This window comes from Sander vitreus, chromosome 7 (assembly GCF_031162955.1).
Source record: "Sander vitreus isolate 19-12246 chromosome 7, sanVit1, whole genome shotgun sequence".
Lineage (NCBI taxonomy): Eukaryota > Metazoa > Chordata > Actinopteri > Perciformes > Percidae > Sander > Sander vitreus.
In genome coordinates, this window is record NC_135861.1 from 30,322,617 (window position 1) to 30,344,524 (window position 21,908).

At 43.6% G+C, this 21,908-nt stretch overlaps 1 protein-coding gene across 1 annotated transcript; it reads right to left on the minus strand.

The window, feature by feature from the left end:
- Positions 1–1,897: 1,897 nt before the first annotated feature.
- On the minus strand, positions 1,898–19,733 carry LOC144520383 (Ig-like V-type domain-containing protein FAM187A). Its single transcript, XM_078254068.1, has 5 exons — positions 19,536–19,733; positions 9,131–9,408; positions 4,949–5,311; positions 3,449–3,684; positions 1,898–2,124 (listed from the first exon to the last, which is right to left on the minus strand). Exons 1-5 carry the CDS (start codon positions 19,731–19,733, stop codon positions 1,898–1,900), a joined length of 1,302 nt encoding a protein of 433 aa, XP_078110194.1.
- Between the last annotated feature and the right edge of the window lie 2,175 nt (positions 19,734–21,908).

Here is a 21,908-nt window from a genome sequence, read left to right on the forward strand (position 1 = left end):
TCCGTCCAGAGCAATGGGATCTGTTGGTCCAGTTTATATACTGTCTATGGCTAACACTGGGAATGTAGCATCCAAATGGGGGTTTACGGCTAGCTTACAATATGCAAAACTGAGGTTGATGAGCTGAAAACTATAACTATAAATATAAGGTAGCATGTACAATAAATGACAAGAATCTGGAAAACATAACTAATGCAATAACTCACCATGGAATCATGCATAGGTTTACTACCAAACTTGGAGGCTTGCAAATATTCATGTTAACAGACTAGCCTAGACTTCTCAGACTAGCTAGTGTTTGCTAACACTAGCAGCTAAAGTGGGGTTTACGGCTAGCTTAATGCAAAACAATGTTGCTGATAGCTACATTTAGATTTTGGTTAAACCCTATGGTACCAATTCCATGCATGACACATCTCAATTTTATTAAGGTAAAATAACAACTGGTAAATATAAGGTAGCATGTACAATGAATGACAAGAAGCTAGAAAACATAACTTATGCAATAACTCTGGTTTACCATGGAATCATTGATAGATTTTTTTTTACCATGTTAGCTGTGCTGTCAGACATATAGGCTATAGTTACATCTGTTGGGTGACATGGAAGCTGTAATTACAGGGTCACATCTCTCTCTCTCTTTAAATGTCTGTGCTAAGTGGCTCTCCATATTTGTACTTTTTAAAATACAAAATGTGAATGTAATTTCAACAGCAGCACAACCTTACTGCATAATAGTTGTCTTATCTGATGCCATCACTAGGCTGATATAAGAATTGAATTTAGGCTGCTATATTTAACAGTGAGTTCATTTCATTCAGGTGTGAGGATGGTGGATCAGGAAAGACAGGGGAAGGCAACAGGTAGGGCTAACATTAGGTGTAGGGGGAGCCACGATTCATTTTTTAATATTATTAATATGGAAAAACTTATGTACAATATGTCTTAGTGGAGAAGAACACAGGCAAGGAGTCAATGAGACAGACATGAGGTCGGTGTGGCATCAAGTACAGATGAGACCAGTGATGACATCAGGTAGGAGTTCTATTAGTTAGACCACACAAAACTACACGTCCAGTATGGTTTGACGTTCTGTTGACCAACATATTCACTGTGTCCTTTTTTGGGGAAAAAATAGTAAAGACAGAGATGGAAAGCCACTCACCACTCAAATCACATCAACCAGGGGTGATGATTAGGTTGCCAATTGTCACAATTTGGTTGCCAAGGGCAACTGGGCAACCGGTAATGTCAAGCCCTGATATATATATATATATATATATATATATAATTGTTGCTGCATACCCCTCTGACACTGTGTAGTTGCGCCCCTGGGTCCAGTGTTGAAGCACACCACCGAGGTGTGTATATGATGAATGTGTGTGTGTGGTTTAATTTGCCTGCTCCGAAAAAAACAAAACAATGTGATCACAAAAGCCTTTCATTGAAGTTTTGCGTTGATTTCAACGTGCAAATTTCAAATTGCAGGTGATAGAGGAGCTGATCACGTAACCTTTACTTGCACATGACATATTATACAGTAAACCTGCCTTATTAACAGGGCCACACGGAATCTGCAGACGCAGAAGTTTAAGCAGATTGTCCGCAGATTTTAAACAAATTAAAATAAAACTCAGAATCTTAACACATTTCCACCCCAAGCAGATAAACTGTCTGCTAAATTCCAAAGATTTTCTTTCTGGATCACCGCTGAAAACTGTAATAAAATAGATTTTGTTTGGTTCTGCTTATTAAGGCTTTTTAGTGGATCATTTGCATTCTTTGAGTTGAAACGGGTACCCCTTAAAATGTAAAACCTTACAACTCTTACATTAATGGAAAATGGATAAAGATGATTTTAAAGTATTTATTTAGGTATAATTATTAAAATGAGTGTTTAATCCACATGTGTTTCTCCGCTGTATCTGAGGTGTTTGACTCCAGCTCTGCCGAACACCAGCAGGCAAAACACAGCTGTCATGGCAGCATATGATCCTAACACAGTCCTGAGAGCTGCCGGGAAGTCAGGATGTGATGTCACTGACTGTCCCCGCCCCAAATGGACGTAGACCAGCAGACGTATCTCAGCAGCCTGGTGACCCTGCAGCCAACAGTGGTATACACCTAATCAGCAAAAAGGATATTTTAGTCAAAGAACTTGGAATAAAAAACAAACTATGTAAAAATAAAAGTTGTCACACCATGTTGAAATGAGACAAAAGCTGTGTTCGAAACCGTTCAATTTATTCACTCACTCACTATTACCTATAGTGTTTATTAAATAGTATACTATATAGCTAGAGAACGACCAAACGAGATTTCGGACACTCACTGAACATATCGTTGCGTCGGCAGATGCGCCGGTTAAAACAGCTTCATGTTACAGCATGATGTAAACAAACCGAAACAAACATACTTCTAATACCTCCCAACAAACCGGGCATTCAGGAGAATAGTAAAAGGTATATATGTTGCATGTTACATTTCCATGTCAGGAAAAAAAACTATACAATTCAAGAACAAAGAGAAGAGAGTGCCATTTTGTGCCAGCAGGGTGTAGTTTCACTATATCAAAATGTATTACACAAAGTATCTTAAGGTGAGTAGCTAAAGGGCCAAACAACCTTTCTTTTAAAGCAGGCATTCTCGTAAATCTTTCATTTTTTTTGTTTTTAATCTTTTTTTACTCTGTAGCTCTTTGGGATTAATTTCTCAATCAAAAGTGCTCTTCAAATAAAATGTATTATTACAGATTTCTCAACGTCTGGTTACCCCAAAGTAGCTTGTGATGACCCGAATTTGCAGCTAGATAGAAATAGACATTGATAATAACAAATTGCTTGTCCTGGCTGATAGACACAGTTTTAGTTTCATTACAGTAAAGAGCAGTTGATATGACGGTTTTGGAAACACTTTCCTTAACTGGATCAAACTATTACATGTCAACCCTATAGCTGAGGTACTGACAAATGAAGGGGTTGCCCCCAAGATTCACCTCTAGCACCACTTCTGTTCATACTAACTATTGAACCATTGAAACAAGTAATTAGATAGTAGGCAAATACAGGGGATTACAATTGGCAACAGAGATCATAGAATAGCTCTTTTTGCTGACATCATTTTATTCTAAAAACAATTAAATACATCCATACCAGCACTGTTAGATCTAATTGGCCTGTTTGGTAGTATCTCCGGATCTAAAATAAATGATTCAAAATCATCACTAATGCTGCTTAATAAAAATGAAAGACAATATATAAACCAATACTATCAAGCTCTCATCTAATTTTACATATTTGGGCATCAAAATAACACCTCATTTAGAAACTATAGCACTAACAAACTATAATGTAATATTGAACTCAGTACATAAATCTATAGCAAGGTGGATGCCCTTACCTATATGCATGAAAGGGAGAATTAATATGTTAAAAAGAGCAGTTGATACCTGAGTCCTGTGTTTGTGCAGGCTGAAACACCAAGTGGTGTCCGGTGTCTATCAGCAGCCTGGGGGGCGTGGCGCTCAGGTTAAGAGCTGAGTGTTCAGATCGGTAGATGGGTTCAGATCCTCGGTCCCAGGCCACGGCCATGTTAGGTTGTGCCCCAGGACAGCCCAGGGTCAGGATATTGTCCGCAGGGTGGCTCAGGTAGAACACTGGCACCTCCACTCTCCGCGAGGCAGAACTACAACACAGAAACAGAGATTCAGTACAGCACAGATATTTTACTGCTGTACATACGTTTTACTGCTATACTGCAAACTCCAATGGCCTCCAAATAATTGTTTGATGGTTTAAAAAAAAATGTCAACATGTCTGAAAATATTGAATGAATCCAACATATTAGTAAAGATAAATTTTGTTTTAGCTAATGTAAGCTAAGGTATCCATAAGCTAGCCATCCACAGTTTCACACTACAGTTAAGCTTAAGGATTCACTGTGCCGCATGTTAACATTAAAACATCATGTATAAATATATAATCATGCCAACAATTTTTATTTTAAAAGCTTAGTATTGTATGCACCAACAATATAGTAAGGGTCCTTGGCCTAAAAAACATTGAAGACCCCTGCTCTACAGCATTGTCAGTATGGGAGCGTGTCTGTGTTTCCTCAGCCCAGTTTTCCCTCGAACCTTTGTTCAATCAGCCCTGTTTTCCCTAGAGCCTATGTTCCCTCAAGCCTATGTTCCCTCAGACCTATGTTCCCTCAGTCCTATGTTCCCTCAGCACTGTTTTCCCTCAAGCCTATTTTCCCTCAGCCCTATGTTCCCTCAGTTCTGTTTTCCCTCGAGCCTATGTTGCCTCAAGCCTATTTTCCCTCAGCCCTATGTTCCCTCAGCTCTGTTTTCCCTCGAGCCTATGTTGCCCTCAGCCTATTTTTCCTCAACCCTATGTTCCCTCAGCCATATGTTCCCTTAATCCTATGCTCCCTCAGCCCTATGTTCCCTCATCCCTATGTTCCCTCAGCCCTAACCCTAACCCCTAAACAAAGCTAATCAGTATTACTACAGCAATGAATACATGGCCACATATCCAAAACATAAAATTAGACCAAGGGTAGGGGTAAGTGGGCTGAGTGAACACAGGGCCTAATTTCGGGGGAAGTCCTTGAGGGAACATAGGGTTGAGGGAACATAGGGATGACCCCGTCAGTATAATATTTGTTCCCTGCAGCCTTTCTGTATGGTGTTAATGAATATTGCAGCATTACACTTTTGGTCTTGCTTGAATATTGACTAATGAAATGATTACAGCTTTTACACTGGAACTTCAAAAATCTCAGTGGCCTGCATTTATATGGTGCTTTTATCCAAAGCACAATTTCACCCATTCACACCGATGGCAGCTAGTCTGACCATCGGGACCAATTTGTTCACTTCAAAATTTGGACAACCTGCTCCACGTCCTGTCTTCCACATGTGCCTTTATATATTCTTTGTGCTTACTTGTACCCAAGAAATGCCATCAGAGCAAGGATTTTGGAGGATGGAGGAGCCTTAGTTTGACAAGTGACTTGACAGCTTTTGACCTCCAGCTTGGCTCCAATGCTGCTTAGCTTCAGTTGTCCAAACGCCCTCGGCACCGCCCCTGAGCCGCATGAAGCGACTGTCTGATTGGCCCGTCTGTAGCGCACATGCAGGTAGTGGGAGTGGACGTAGCAGAGTCCGACGCGAACCTGCTCTCCGGGTACTCCACAGCGATCGCAGACTGACCAGGGCTGGAAGCTGGTGAAGACCTGGTACAGTGGCTGAGCAGAGCCAAGTCTTTTCTTTTGTTTCCTCTTCTTGCTCATACTTTCTGGAGTGAGCCTAAGAGCATCACATTTGAATTGGCATCACTTAAATCAGTGGTTCATCATGGATTTTTCATTCTTCAAAATAAATGAAAATAGGATGCACATTTGGAGACATCTTTACTATAACACTGTCAATTTAGAAATTATAAGTTGTTAAAGGGTAACTACTGTTTTTTTAACCTGGATTTCCCCGTGCATTTGTCTCTAATAGACTGATGTGACCAAAAATCTTTTAAATTGGTCCAGTATTGAGCAAGATCGCAGTGAACGGCCAGTGCGAACCGAGCTACAATGTAACCTAATGAGACAATTGTGCAGGCTTGATCATTGTCCACTAAAAGTGATTTTTTTTGCTAATGACAGGCTCAGATTGTTATTAAAAGTGTCTGATAACATCATGGATCTCACGAGGTGACTTCTTGTCCGAAGACAGCAGTGTGGAGAGTGGAACGCGAGTCGAAGAAAAAGGCGCTCAGGGAGTCTGTTGTTTTTGGAAAAGGCTACAGAAAGGATAGGCTCCTGTTATCTTTTTTTGGGGGGCATTTTAGACCTTTATTTGTTCAGGACAGCTTAGACTTGAAAGGGGAATGACATGAGGCAAATGGCCATAGGTCGGAGTTGATCCCACAGCCACTGTGTCAAGGAGTAAACCTCTACATATGGGTGCCTGCTCTACCAGGTGAGCTAACCAGGCACCCAGGCTCCTGTTATCTTAAAGATTGTCAGTGCCATAGCTCTATATTTAAATGATTTCGACAACGTGGATGATGTTGGTATAGTTTTATGACCACCTGTATTCATTTGAACCAGAGTAGGCTACAATGTTACTGACGAAGAGAGAGAGAGAGAGAGAGAAAAAGAGGCAGCGGGTGGAGGAGGGTGAAGCAGGCTGTGAGGCTCGGGTCCTAGTGCTCCCGTGGGTGCTGTGCCCCTAAATGCCCAAAGAGTTCGTTGTGCCAGATATCTGTGGTCTGGATGTGTCCAGTGATATACCTTGGACACAACGCTGTGTCACCACATCAGAGGATTTCCCCTTCTAATCAACAGGGCTGTGAGACATGAGCAAATACAAACCATTGTTTTTATTGAAAATCTTTTAGATAACAAGAAACCATGGATGTATTATAGCCTATTGACCGCACGAAACAATGAGCAGCTGCCACCCCTCTCTCTCTCTCTCTCTCCACACCATTGTCTTCGGACAAAAAGTCACGTCTTTAGATCGATAATGTTGTCAGACACTTTTAGTAACAAGTCAGGAGCAGAAAAAGCACAATTGCCCCATTAGGTGTGTAAATGGGGTCCAGGTTGAAAAAAACGGTAGTTACCCTTTAAGAATCCTGTACATGTTTTGCCATGTTCATCACAAAGTTGATTAGCCTCTGTTGACCATGTCTTCAGTAATGATGGGATGTCTCCATGGTGTTTGCAGAAACATGCTTAGGTTGTCAGTGTTTCCCATACATAGGTTTTACTTGGGCGCACCGCCCAGGTAAATGAAAACCCGCCCAGGTAGATAAAATCCTAATTCAATTTTCATTCCAAACAGTGTACTTTTTTACAGCGCAAACAGACCAGTTGCCTCCAGCCCCTCCCCTTCCCCCTCGCAAAGTTGCGTGCATGACAGAGTCAACGTTGCACTTGCTCAGAGAGGCTATCGTTATGTTAGTAGTAGCATGCTGCTAATGGTCTTGCAATGGGATTAATTTGTACTAATAAAAACGTAAAAACAACGCGGCCATGCTGCTGTGAAAGCCCCCCGAACGTCATTTATCAGTCTTGTTGTTACCCCTCTCCGCAGCAGTCTCCTCCGCTCCGTATCTTTATAACAGAGCTAGCTAATTGGATAGGGTGACTAGATTTCCCGGAACTAAAACCAGGAGACTTTGCGCGTGACAGTAGTGCTCGTGCACGTACACGCTTCAGCTTGTTAACGTGAACATGTGCCAGCCCAGGTCAGACATAGACACAGTCAGATTAGACACAATTTTGCCAACAGCACACATAGGCCTACTGCTCACAACATAATGAGGTATTTCAGTTAATATTCATGAATTTTCTTGTTATGTAGCCTACATATCTAAGAAATAATATTAAAAGACATTGAGTGAGTTTATTTTTCAGAATTAAAGCATTCTTTTGGAAAATGCACCAACTGAACTAGTGAAAAACTTTGTGAAAAGGTATTTTTCATTGCATGGCACTAAACAAATTATTTGGAACTGCTGCCACAGGCTTGAACTAAAGTTATGGTAACACTTTACGGTAAGGGTACATGAATTATGAATTCATGCATGAATTAATTCATGATTTGTGCATTACTTCATTCCTTTATATCTTATGAATCATCAGGAATTGACATGAGTTCATAGCCTCTCATTCATGACCTCATGCGTGAACAACACATCAACTAAAGCATTAGGTAATGGCTACACCATTATGCACAAGTTGTGTTCAAATCAGAATTTGCGCAGTGATGACCACATTCTTTTGCAGAAAAATACATAATCACGATCATGCTTAATAAATCATAATTCATAATGATGTGCCCACGTACCTAATGCTTTAGTTGTGTTGTTCATGTATGAGGTAACGAATGACATATAATAAGACCACGTCGGCTATGTAATCGCTGACAACCGGAACAATTTCATAGTGGTTGGTGTAAACCAGGCTTTTGTCGGGACTAGGGACACACAACTGAAAATCGGGACTGTCCCGGTCAAACCTGGACGTCTGGTCACCCTATAATCGGAGCTGACTGGAGCTAACCACTAATCAGAGCTAATCGTTGCTAACCGAGCCTTCAGTTCTCTCTGCCTGTGTCCATTAACTGTATTTATGGACCCAAGTCAGAAATCAAATTGGCTGTAAAAGTTCACTACAACTCACAGGTGTTTGAATGAATAATGCACAGATGAGATCTATTATAAATGAGTGCAACACAGACATGTATAGTACAGTACAGCGAGGATCCCCAAATCACGGCTTAATACACTTCAAAAAACGAACAATGATCCAACCAAAAAAATGAACAAGAATTAACTTTAGATAGCCCTAGTCTTATATGATTTAACAGGAGTTAGGAGGGAACAGTGTTGAGATGAATAATAACGTAACTTTCTGTATGGATCATAGTACAGTATTACAGGTATTTTATCTGCTGAGCCGTTAACATTTGGCAACAAAAAAACTGATTTAATTGACAAACGAAGGTGAAAACTGGCTACACTTTTTTGAAAATTGTTTCAAATTTAACGAGCAATTTGTTGTATTTTAACAAAATACTGAAAGCAGCTGAAATGCAGAACTGAGTAGGCTACATTTTAATATCTGTTTATTCATCACAAGTTACATCATTATCGCAATATTCAACAACGTTAGGGCATATCGCATATTTTCCTCATATCGTGCAGCCTTAATAACTACCCTGAAATTGTGTTAGATGCCGCATAGTGTCGCAGTATTTTCATCTGTATCTGTATCATCTTATAGTCTAATTTGTTAAATATGTAAATAGTTTTTTCTTTCTAAATTATCTGCTAATGTTATGTAGTCATTGTTTTCACCTTCGTTTGACCAGTTTATAACTAAACCCATTATTACTAAACCCAGCCATTATGCGCAGCGCCATCACATACCGTGCCACACACCACCGCAAGTAAATGCTCAACCTGTGGGAAACACTGGATGTCCTTAAATAATTGACTTTGGGTGTCGATACATGTTCGCTGGACATCAGCGAGTCAATTCTACTTCATCTGTAAAATAACACATTCATCATGAGTGTCACAGTTTGACTGGTGTAATGTCACTGACTCTTTCTCGTCACCTCGGGGTGATGCTGAGCGTATGTGCCTCCTGGATGTCCAGGTCGTAACCACAGAAGTAGTCTTTGTGGGCGGAGCCGCAGATATAGATGCCGGAGTCGTCGGGCCCCGCTCTATAGATCAGCAGGCTGAAGAGACGGATGGAGAATCGACTCCTAAGGTCGCCACTGTGAGGGACGCGATTAGTGTCCAGCAGTTTGTTGCCATGGTGATCAGTCAGGGCTCTGGTCTCCTCGGAGCTCCCCAGAGGTTCCCTAAAGAACCACACAACCGATTGGATCTGAAACACAAACTCAAATAAATCTGCTGACAGTCAATGACGTTTTTCAGTTGATCAATACAGCAGCGACTCAAATTGATTTAACAGACACTGAGATTTAAGTCTCTGTTTTGGACGTTCTCTCATTCTCTCTTTTCTCCTCTGTTCTATCCAGCTCCGTTTAACTGCTTGATTTCTTCCTTTATATATTCCTTCCTACTATTTCTCATATTTCTTTGTCTTCTACAAATCCTACTTGTCTGTAAAGCTGATGGGAAGCTGCAGCAGCAGAGCTGCTTGAGAACAACTCCAGCCATTTACACAGCTGGTATTGTACAAAGAAATTAGGTGTTTCCTTGCACTGTTATGTTAAGATAAATACATCAACCATTGGTTCCAACCATGTATTAACTCTTTTAGGATCACATCCTCTCTTTGTATCTTTTGGTGAAAAGCCATGATATTAGTATTGTCGTGAAAAACTGGACTGTGTGAAAAAAGCTAGTGTTTAAGAGAACTAATGTAACTGTGTACATGTTCGGACGCTGTTCGCCACTATAAGCCATATTCTACGGTGGCCGACAGGGGCAAACGCCCTGCAACTTAAGAAAACACATGCGAATAGACAACAATTTGACAACACACGTGCAGCCTTCAGCAAACTCGCTGCAAATACACACAACATAACCAAATACGCTGTGTATGTGTTGTCAAATTAATGAAGTTGTTTTTCTTTTTGCATCGCTTTTTTTTGGGGGATTTGTGTGCTTTTCTTTTTGCATTGTTTTTTTATTTGCAGCGCGCATTAAATTAAGTTGTTTTCTTAATTTGCTTGTGTTTTGTCTATTTGTATGTGTTTTCTTAAGTTGCAGGGCGTTGTTTTCTTAAGCTGCAGCCTGACGTGGTCATACTCAGATTCTAGTCAGAATGTGAGTCTGAAACCGCTCCATTGGGCTGTGATTATGGGGCGTGTTCCAACCGAACCAGGAAAAAAAATTCCTCTGCACTCATTGGATAGATCTACAACCAATCAGAGCAACAGAACTCAACTCAAGTGTCAACCGAACTCAACACCGTGTAGCATAGCAACACTCTTTGCCCAATGCATTCGTTCTAACTCCCGACTTTTAGACTTTGTTGAAGCTGGATATATAATTTCTTGCGTGTAAATATGAATGTGGATAACGTTAGTGATAGTGACATGCTCGCTACAGTTGCATTTCTAGAGATGAATCGGCGAAAACACGTTTTATTTCTCTGATTCACGGCTTTGTTCTAACGCCGCTGGGCGCTCCCTCTCTTCTGTTTTGGGAACATGGCTCCCTGTTCAGCAGGGATGGGATTCATCCCAATAGACGCGGCAGCCAGATGGTATGTGAGAATCTGCGGCACGCCGTGCAGACCAAGACCTTTGATTGACTGTTTGCACCCCGTAAACACACGCACAAGCGCACTTCCCAGTCTCACTCTCCCATAAGCTCTCACTCCTTTACAAATAACTCTGCTAACCCACAGACCAGCTATATCATTCCAGTAAGAATCAATAATATCAGTAATCACAGGTACAGCGCTACACGCTCCTCTGTGCTTCCTTTGGCCACCCATTAATAATGCCATAACTACGGTGTCTGTCCCCCGACTGAGATCGGTAAAATCAAATGTAAACCAACGAGGTGCTACACTTAACAACCTAATTGGAATTACAACAACCACTGCAACGATAGAACAGAATGGGAGAATCAAATGTGGACTATTAAATATTAGATCTCTGTCGTCTAAAGCAATACTGGTAAACGATTTGATATCAGATAATCAAATTGATCTATTCTGTCTTACTGAAACATGGCTGGGACATGAAGAATATGTTAGTCTAAATGAAGCCACTCCTCCCATTCACATTAATACTCAAATTCCTAGAGGCTCAGGCCGAAGAGGGGGAGTTGCAGCCAACATCCAATATGGAAAACATTATAGCCAATTATATTTGTTGTTGTTTACCGAGGCCTGTATTCTGAATTTTTATCTGAATTCTCAGAGTTTTTGTCATGTGTAGTCCTAAAATCAGATAAAATAATTATTGTAGGTGATTTTAATATTCATGTGGACGTTGACAGCAATAGCCTTAGTACTACCTTCAACTCACTACTAGATTCAAAATGGCAGAGTGTGCATGAGGCCACGCACTGTTTTAACCACACCCTCGACCTTGTGCTGTCATATGGCATTCAAAATGAAGATTTAATAGTATTTCCACAGAATTCCTTATTATCAGACCATTTTTTAATAACTTTCGAATTCTTACTACCCATCCATCCATCCATCTTCATCCGCTTATCCGGGGTCGGGTCGCGGGGGTAGCAGCTCCAGCAGGGGACCCCAAACTTCCCTTTCCCGGGCCACATTAACCAGCTCCGACTGGGGGATCCCGAGGCATTCCCAGGCCAGGTTAGAGATATAATCCCTCCACCTAGTCCTGGGTCTCCCCCGAGGCCTCCTCCCAGCTGGACGTGCCTGGAACACCTCCCTAGGGAGGCGCCCAGGGGGCATCCTTACCAGATGCCCGAACCACCTCAACTGGCTCCTTTCGACGCAAAGGAGCAGCGGCTCTACTCCGAGCTCCTCACGGATAACTGAGCTTCTCACCCTATCTCTAAGGGAGACGCCAGCTACCCTCCTGAGGAAACCCATTTCGGCCGCTTGTACCCTGGATCTTGTTCTTTCGGTCATGACCCAGCCTTCATGACCATAGGTGAGGGTAGGAACAAAAACTGACCGGTAGATTGAGAGCTTTGCCTTCTGGCTCAGCTCTCTTTTCAGGGTGCGAAAAATTGAATGTAATACCGCACCTGCTGTGCCGATTCTCCGACCAATCTCCCGCTCCATTGTCCCCTCACTCGCGAACAAGACCCCCAAGGTACTTGAACTCCTTCACTTGGGGTAAGGACTCATTCCCTACCTGGAGAAGGCACTCCATCGGTTTCCTGCTGAGAACCATGGCCTCCGATTTAGAGGTGCTGATCCTCATCCCAGCCGCTTCACACTCGGCTGCGAACCGATCCAGTGAGTGCTGAAGGTCACAGGCCAATGATGCCATCAGGACCACATCATCTGCAAAAAGCAGCGATGAGATCCCCAGCCCACCGAACTGCAACCCCTCTCCACCCCGACTACGCCTTGATATCCTGTCCATAAATACTACAAACAGGATTGGTGACAAAGCGCAGCCCTGGCGGAGGCCAACTCTCACCTGAAACGAGTCCGACTTACTGCCGAGAACCCGGACACAGCTCTCGCTTTGGTCGTACAGAGATTGGATGGCCCTGAGAAGGGACCCCCTCACCCCCGTACTCTCGCAGCACCTCCCACAGTATCTCCCCGGGCACCCGGTCATACGCCTTCTCCAGATCCACAAAACACATGTAGACTGGTTGGGCATACTCCCAGGCTCCCTCCAGGATCCTTGCGAGAGTAAAGATCTGGTCCGTTGTTCCACGACCAGGACGGAATCCGCATTGTTCCTCTTCAACCTGAGATTCGACTATCGACCAAACCCTCCTTTCCAACACCTTGGAGTAGACTTTACCGGGGAGGCTGAGAAGTGTGATACCCCTGTAATTGGCACACACCCTCTGGTCCCCCTTTTTAAAAAGGGGAACCACCACCCCGGTCTGCCACTCTTTAGGCACCGTCCCAGACTTCCACGCAATGTTGAAGAGGCGTGTCAACCAAGACAACCCCTCCACACCCAGAGCTTTAAGCATTTCTGGACGGAGCTCATCAATTCCTGGGGCTTTGCCACTGTGGAGTTGTTTAACTACCTCAGCAACCTCCACCAGGGAAATTGATGCCAATCCCCCCTCATCCTCCAGCTCTGCCTCTACCATAGAGGGCGTATTAGTCGGATTTAGGAGTTCCTCAAAGTGCTCCTTCCACCGCCCTATTACCTCCTCAGTTGAGGTCAACAGCATCCCATCCTTACTGTACACAGCTTGGATGGTTTCTCCGCTTCCCCCTCCTGAGGTGGCGAACAGTTTTCCAGAAGTACCTTGGTGCCGACCGAAAGTCCTTCTCCATGTCTTCTCCGAACTTCTCCCACACACGCTGCTTTGCCTCTTTCACGGCAGAGGCTGCAGCCCTTCGGTACCTTGCAACTGCCTCCGGAGTCGTCTGGGATAACATATCCCAGAAAGACTCCTTCTTCAGTCGGACGGCTTCCCTGACCACCGGTGTCCACCACGGTGTTCGTGGGTTACCGCCCCTTGAGGCACCTAAGACCCTAAGACCACAGCTCCTCACCGCAGCTTCAGCAATGGAAACTTTGAACATTGTCCACTCGGGTTCAATGCCCCCAGCCTCCACAGGGATGCACGAAAAGCTCCGCCGGAGGTGTGAGCTGAAAGTCTGTCGGACAGGGGCCTCCTCCAGACGTTCCCACTTACCCGCACTACCCGTTTGGGCTTACCAGGTCTGTCCAGAGTCTTCCCCACCCCCTGACCCAACTCACCACCAGATGGTGATCGGTTGACAGCTCCGCCCCTCTCTTCACCCGAGTGTCCAAAACATATGGCCTCAGATCAGATGAAACGATTATAAAATCGATCATTGACCTTTGGCCTAGGGTGCTCTGGTACCAAGTACACTTATGAGCATCCCTATGTTCGAACATGGTGTTCGTTATAGACAATCCATGACTAGCACAGAAGTCCAACAACAAACAACCACTCTGGTTTAGATCAGGGAGGCCGTTCCTCCCAATCACGCCTCTCCATGTGTCTCCATCATTACCCACGTGCGCGTTGAAGTCCCCCCAGCAGAACATATGGAGTCCCCGACTGGAGCCCCATGCAGGACTCCACTCAAGGTCTCCAAGAAGGCCGAATACTCTGAACTCTTGTTTGGTGCATATGCACAAACAACAGTCAGAGTTTTCCCCCCCACAACCCGCAGGCGTAGCCCGGCCGGGCTCCGTGGCAAACCCGGCCACCAGACGCTCGCTGACGAGCCCTCCATCTGGGCCTGGCTCCAGACGGGGGCCCCGGGCTTCCTCCGGGCAGGGTCACTTCATCCCTTCCTCGATTTTTCATAGGATTTTTGAACCATTCTTTGTCTGGCCCCTCACCTGAGACCACTTTTCCTTGGGAGACCCTACCAGGAGCACAAAGCTCCAGACAACACAGCCCTCAGGTTCATAGGGACACACAAACCTCTCCACCACGATAAGGTGATGGTTCCCGGAGAAGCTTACTACCCGACTATATGAAATTAAATAAAACCTACACTAGATGCCTATCTGACAGTGCTATAGCTAAATTTAAGGAAAATATTCCAACAGCATTTAACTCAATGTCATGCTTTAATATAACAGAGGACCTTTATGTTAACTTTAGTCCCTCCCAAATTGATAATTTTGTAGACGGTGCTACGGCCTGCCTACGGACGACTTTAGACTTTGTTGCTCCCCTCAAAAAGAAGATGATGAAGCAAAGGAAACTAGTACCTTGGTATAACTCCCAAACTCGCAAATTAAAACAAATCTCACGAAAACTTGAAAGTAAATGGCGTTCCACCAAATTGGAAGAATCTCGTTTAGATTGGCAAGACAGTTTGAAAACATATAGGAAGGCCCTCAGAAATGCCAGATGTTAAACTCAAACAAAACAAAGAAGTTATTGTGCAACAAAATAACTAAACACCTCCGAACATCATTATCCCAAGATATAATTACTCTAGATGGCATTGCCATGGCCTCCAGCACTACTGTCAGAAATCTAGGAGTTATTTTTGATCAGGATATATCCTTTAACGCCGACTTAAAACAAACCTCTAGAACAGCCTTTTTTCATCTTCGTAACATTGCCAAAATCAGGAACATCCTGTCTCAAAACGATGCTGAAAAACTAGTCCATGCATTTCTTACTTCCAGGCTGGACTATTGTAATTCCCTATTATCAGGATGCTCAAATATAACTCTTAGAACTCTCCAGCTGATCCAGAATGCTGCAGCGCGTGTTCTGACAAAAACTAAGAAAAGAGATCATATTTCTCCTGTATTAGCTTCTCTGAATTGGCTTCCTGTAAAATCCAGGATTGAATTTAAAATCCTTCTCCTGACCTACAAAGCTCTAAATGGTCAAGCACCATCATATCTTGAAGAGCTCATAGTACCTTATTGTCCTTTATTGAGCACTGCGCTCCCAGAATGCAGAGTTACTTGTGGTTCCTAGAGTCTCTAAAAGTAGAATGGGAGCCAGAGCATTTAGTTATCAGGCTCCTCTCCTGTGGAACCAGCTCCCAGTCTGGGTTCGGGAGGCAGACACCGTCACTACCTTTAAGAGTAAACTTAAAGGAGAATTCCGGCCAATTTTTACGCTATTCTTGATCGCTATAGCTATGCGAGTACTTTCGATAGCCAGATAGCCGTTAGCCGTTAGCTGCTAGCTGCCGTCCGGTGAGTGTATTCAGCCAGGCTTTTGTGATAATCATCCCAATAGCGGCGGTGGTGTGGGTATGTCGTCCAGTGACTGAAGGCTAGCTTTAGCTTGCGTTTGGAGCATCAAGTTCATCTGCCTGTTTCCCCTCTGTCTGTCTCGTTCTTTCCAACTCTTGTGAGCCTAGTTCTTCGTCTGTATACTCGGGTTCAACTAAATAAGGACGACCATCAAACTCAAAAGGCTCTTCCGTGTATTTACTGCTATATTCTCCATATTTACGTTACTCCAAGCTTCTTCCTTTATAAACAACTCCGCTCTTCACACACTATGCTCCAATCTGCACACTACTGTTTACCTTTTCCTGCTACAACTGAATTCCCAGGAGACAGCTAAGCTTCAGTAACGCTATTACTGTGCAAGCCACAGACATCGTTTATCCCGTTTCCATGTAGTTACATAGTCACTGATATGGTCATAACCACTACAGTGCTCAATTACCTATTTTGAGGGGGAAATAATCTAAACCTTTCGCTGCGAAGGCATGATCTGTCCTATGCAGGACATCCACCAGACCACTGGGCGCTCCGTGGATTTTTATTGGGATGATTATCACAGAAGCCTGGCTGAATACACTCACCGGACGGCAGCTAGCAGCTAACGGCTAACGGCTATCTGGCTGTACACACTCACCGGAGGGCAGCTAGCAGCTAACAGCTACTACCGCACTACTGTTTATTTTAGGGGGAATACACTTCAAGACGTGACATGACCTGTCCTCTGGAGGACATAGCCACACCACCGCTGCTCCATGGATTGTTACTGGGATGATTATCACAGAAGCCTGTCTGAATACACTCACCGGATGGCAGCTAGCAGCTAACGGCTAACGGCTATCAGCTAGCAGGGCAAGCTAGCTACCGGCAGGATTGAGACAGGGACCAGGGTAGGTGAATTTAAACAATGTCTGAGTTGAAAATGCATATTGTTGACACGTAAGGGCCCTGTTCATGTGGCACAGACATATTAATTGCATTTTGTGTCTGTTAAGAGGCACTCTAAAACTTGCCCCGACCACTGCCGTTTTAGCTCAGGGGACGCTTGTAGTACATAGCTGCAGCTTCTCCGTGTTACCTGCACTGATTCGGGTCGGGGTTTTTTCTATCGAAAGTACTCGCGTAGCTATAGCGATCAAGATTAACGTAAAAATTGGCGTGGGAGTGAGGAGTTGCAGCGTTTGCCTAGACCGGTGTGGGAAGGTGTGTAGCCACAGTCATGATGCACCGCCTCCCTATCTCGGCTTCTCTTCATAGAAAGCTTGCTATATTTAGGGTATGAGGAGTTGCAGCGTTCGCCTAGACCGGCGGGGGTGGGTGTGTAGCCACAGTCATGGTGCACCCCCACCCTATCTCTGCTTCTCCCCATAGAAAGCTTACATATACTTAGGGAGTAATAAGTCACAGCGTTAGCCTAGACCGGCGGGGGAAGGTGTGTAGCCACAATCATGGAACACTATCTCCTCTGCAGCTCTTAGTTATGCGGTTATAGTTCTAGACTACTGGGGTACCTCCTTGGACACACTGAGCTTCTCTCCCCTCTCTCTTTCCATCTGTGTGTATTCGTGTCACAGAAATGCTTGTTACTAACATAGCTCCGGGGAGCTTATTCCCCGGAGTCCTTATGTTCTTTTTCCGCCCAGCATCATCATCTTGGATCATGATGCCACCTACATCATGGTGGCAGCTGTCGCCGTGGTCCTGCCCTATGCCCTGCTGTGCCCTATTACACCCTGCTACGCACTGCAATGCCCGGCTTCGACTTGCTATGTCCAGTCAACGCCCTGCCGCGCCCTGTTATGCCCTGCTGTGCTCTACGACACCATGAACTATTATAACTATTACAATATCGTTATTGTGACTATTATTGCCATTGTTCATCATACCCCCAACTGGCACTGTCAGACACCGCCTACCAAGAGCCTGGGTCTGTCCGAGGTTTCTTCTTAAAAGGGAGTTTTTCCTTGTCACTGTCACACTTACGCATTCATGCATGCTCTTGGGGGAATCACTGGAATTGTTGGGTCCTTGTAAATTATAGAGTGTGGTCTAGACCTACTCTATCTGTAAAGTGTCCTGAGATAATTCCTGTTATGATTTGACACTATAAACAAAATTGAATTGAATTGAAATTCAGTCTCTCTCTATCTCTCTCCACCATATAACGCTATGTGCTTTCGGGCGGTTGTTGAGGCTCCGCTCCGTCTAAAACTCTGTCATTTCCTAAAGCTGTTTGTAAAGCAGAAATAAAATGGATTAATGATCATTTTATTCATATAGTTTATATCTGACTTTACCAGCTGACTTCTCTATTGGCCGTTGAAACAGGTGAAGCCTCTTACGTTCTAAAACCAGCTTCTGCCACTTGAACAGCTGAGTCCCAGCCACACCATCAGCTAGTTTGAGACAGGCCGGTTGAGGATTTTAAAATGAATGCGCTGACGATATCTTCTGTAACAGACGCAATGGTGGAATCTACACATCTCAATTCTCCAGCGGCAGCCACCTGTTGTAAACAAATTCAACCCAAGCGCTCTTTGGTGACGTGGTTGATTCTGTTACTGTTTGATTGGTCCGAACAGATCTTGTTCGAGCATAATTGCTCCTCAACGGATCAAGTCCAGACCGAACTTCCCGACCTCGAATGTTGTGGTCAGTTCGGCTGGCATCCAGGCTAGTGTTTGCCCCTGTCGGCCACCGTAATATCCAGACACGTCCGGTCTTGCGCAGTTTTTCTTTTTTCGCGGTGCTTTTTCTGGGCGATCGCCCCAGAAGTGCAAATAAAAGTAATATATACACATCTAAGAATCTACGTGTGGATTTTCATATATGTACATGAACATTTACATGTCAAATTAGTATGTGAAAGTACTTTGATGAGAGAAAGCAGTAAGAAGGCTTGGGTGACGCTCAGGTAGCGTTAAATGTAAATGATATTATGTTAAAATTATATTCCGTTAGAAGGTAAAAGTTACACTTTAGTTTGACATTAAATGAACTGTAAACATTCACAAAATGATACTTGAACTCTCCAACAGCACATCAATGCATTTCAATGAACTACTGTACGACATTCTTTGACCTGCAATTCACCAAACCAATTCTTATTGGGATTATTTTCCAGGACAGTACTCATTCAACAAGCTATCAGTCCAATACTGTATATCTGACCAATGATATTTTAGTGAATCACTTTGTTTCAAGCATGAATGAATAATTAAATGTGCTTTCAAAAAGCGAGCGGATGGCCCTGGATCAGAGGTAGCCGAAAGATTAAAGAAACATTACACAGACATAAATGTAGTCTCAAAAAACACATTTTATTGAATGTGTTTAGTTGTTCATTGAATGTAAAACATGGTGGCGCTAAGCAATAACGGTGCCTCTGCAAAATAGCCTCAGGAAAGAACTTATTTTGGTGGAACATGTGTACGTTGCAACAGAAAGCTCAGATTGGACAGATAGTCTAGTTGTCTCGATTTACACTGCAGAGATCTGAGGAGCAGTTAACCATAAATCCACCCGAGTTTAGAACGCCAACACAAAGAAAGAGGAAGGTGATGAATATCCGGCCGAAAATGAGGGACATCCGGTGGAATTTCTGGCGGCACTGGAGCAATCCCCTAAATGAATCCTTGTCGATATATACTAGCATAACACTGACCTCTTGTGGTTTGCATTGGCATGGCAGCTCCACAGTGACTCCGGACAGGTAGGCAGCGTTGGTGAAAGTCAGGAAGGCAGGGCACGCTTTTCTAGCAAACACATCCTGCTTATCCTCAGGAGCCTCATAGCTCCACACATCATGACACAGGAGGAGGAAGAGGGGAAGGAGGATGGGAGAGGAGGATGGAGGAGGCATTCGGCTTCACTGAGGACTAAGAAGGTTCTTACAAGTTACAAAAGTCAGGACTTCAATAAAGTGTTTCAGCACAAACACAGACACATTTCCAGTGTGTTTGTTCTGTCTTATTTCACATCTGAAGAATAAAAGTGGAACAAAGTTACTTTCAAAACATAACAGCTTTGATGGAATCTGATGAGCTCACGAAGGACTCGTCTTCTGTTGTCAACGCAAACATCTTGATGTCAAAGGCCAGTCTTATTCCACTTTCTGACATAGCACAAACTCTAGTGAGAAGTTCCCAAAGATTTATATTATCTTTATGTCCTGTGTTGGCTACATTAGAAGCAACAATCCTGCTTGTATCTCCTTTGTTTTGAGGCCATTTTGACTAAATTTGCTTTTCCTTTCTTCCTCTCAATAAAATTAAACATCTTTATTCTCTTCCTGTTGTTTTTTTAATGGAATAGACCAATTTGGTCAAAACAGGTCTATATAGACAAACCTTAGCTGGGCTTGGCGGTTGGTTGCTATGGTTACAACATGGAACTTGCATTATAATAGTTCTGTTGGTTAAGAATTGTCACAGAAGCATAAATGAACCACAACGACTCTGCAAAGCTACATACAATCACGGTTTGTAAATGTTGCACCAGTTTTGTCCAGAATGAAATATCTCCACAGCATCCTGTAGAGATGTTATAGTCTGCAGCATTGCCATGAAAAAAACAAACATAGTTTGCCTCAGGAAAAGCCATTGTGCCAGAGCTACACACAGCTCATAAGCCACACTTCAGTTTGTTGGTGTGAGGTGAGTTCTGTTTCATACACTTAATTCATCCTGCACGTCTTCACAACACTGCTGCAGGAGTTAAGCTGCAGGAGGGTGATGCTGTAATATTATAGAGAAGAAATAAATGAGTGCAATGAAGCGGCTCCCTGCTGAGCTGCAGAGTCGGTGTGTCATCACGCCTCTGGCAAAATGACTGAACACAACACACTTCTGACCAACTTCACCGCCTGAAGACACAAACAAGACTTGTATGATGCAAGCTGGCAGCCTTGGCTGAAGGCATGCACTGAGAGATGATTTTACTGCGGGAGTGTGTGTGTGCGTGTGTAAACATGGGGTACAATAGTTTCAGGGTGGAATTTTCCGAACAATAGAGAATGTGACAGGGCAGCAGGATGACTAAGTGTGTGTTCAGAGGGGTAAACACTTCAGATGACAACTACCTGTTTTCTATTAAGAAAATTGAATTTAATTAATTTCCAAAACAACAAAAATCACATGGCCTGTGTCGGACCCAGTCTATTTTTGACAAGCACATGCTTCATTTGGTAATCGCCATCAGTAGTGTTTCATTTATATTTTTCTAGCTAACAAATGTCTCCTTTTGAAACAAAATGTACACAACAAACAAATGGTCCTTAAATAAGGCTTGGAGTGCTTTCACACCTACTTCTTTTGGTCCAGACTTTCAGACTTTTAACTTTTTTTTTTCTTTTTTTATCTGACCCAAAATTACAGATGTGAAACCTCCCCCGGACCACGGTCTTGACCAAACAGACTCAGTTTGATCCGATGAAATGAGGTGGTCTCGGTCCAGATCAAACCAAACTATGGTCCGGTTCATTTCCAATGTGAAAGCATTTTTTGGATGGTTCAGACTTTCGGACCAAATACAGGAAGTTCAGGCAGGCTATCGTCGCATTATAAGAGAAGCACAGCTCCTTTCAGGAACAGCTCAGTGCTTAGTGTGTACATGGTGTACACTGTGGCTCAGGTGGTAGAACGGTCGCCTACCAATCGGCAGGTTGGTGGTTTGGTCCATGGCCCTGCAGTCCTATGTCGAAGTGTCCTTGGGCAAGACACTGAACCCCAAATTGCTCCCGATGCTGCACCATCAGAGTGTGAATGTGTGTGAATGTTTATATGATAAGCAGGTGGTACCTTGTATGGCAGCCTCGGCCACAGTGTATGAATGTGTGTAAATAGTGAATGGTGCCTGTACTATGTTAAAGCTCTTTAAGTATTTGTTAAGACTAGAAAAGCGCTATATAAATACAGTCCATTTATATTTAGTGTGTGGTTGAGCAAGAGAGTGACGGTGGATGCCCTCAGAGCAGACAGCTATCAGAGCAGAGAATAAATTAGCAGTTTACTTGTTAAGTGGTAGTAAATGTACAGTG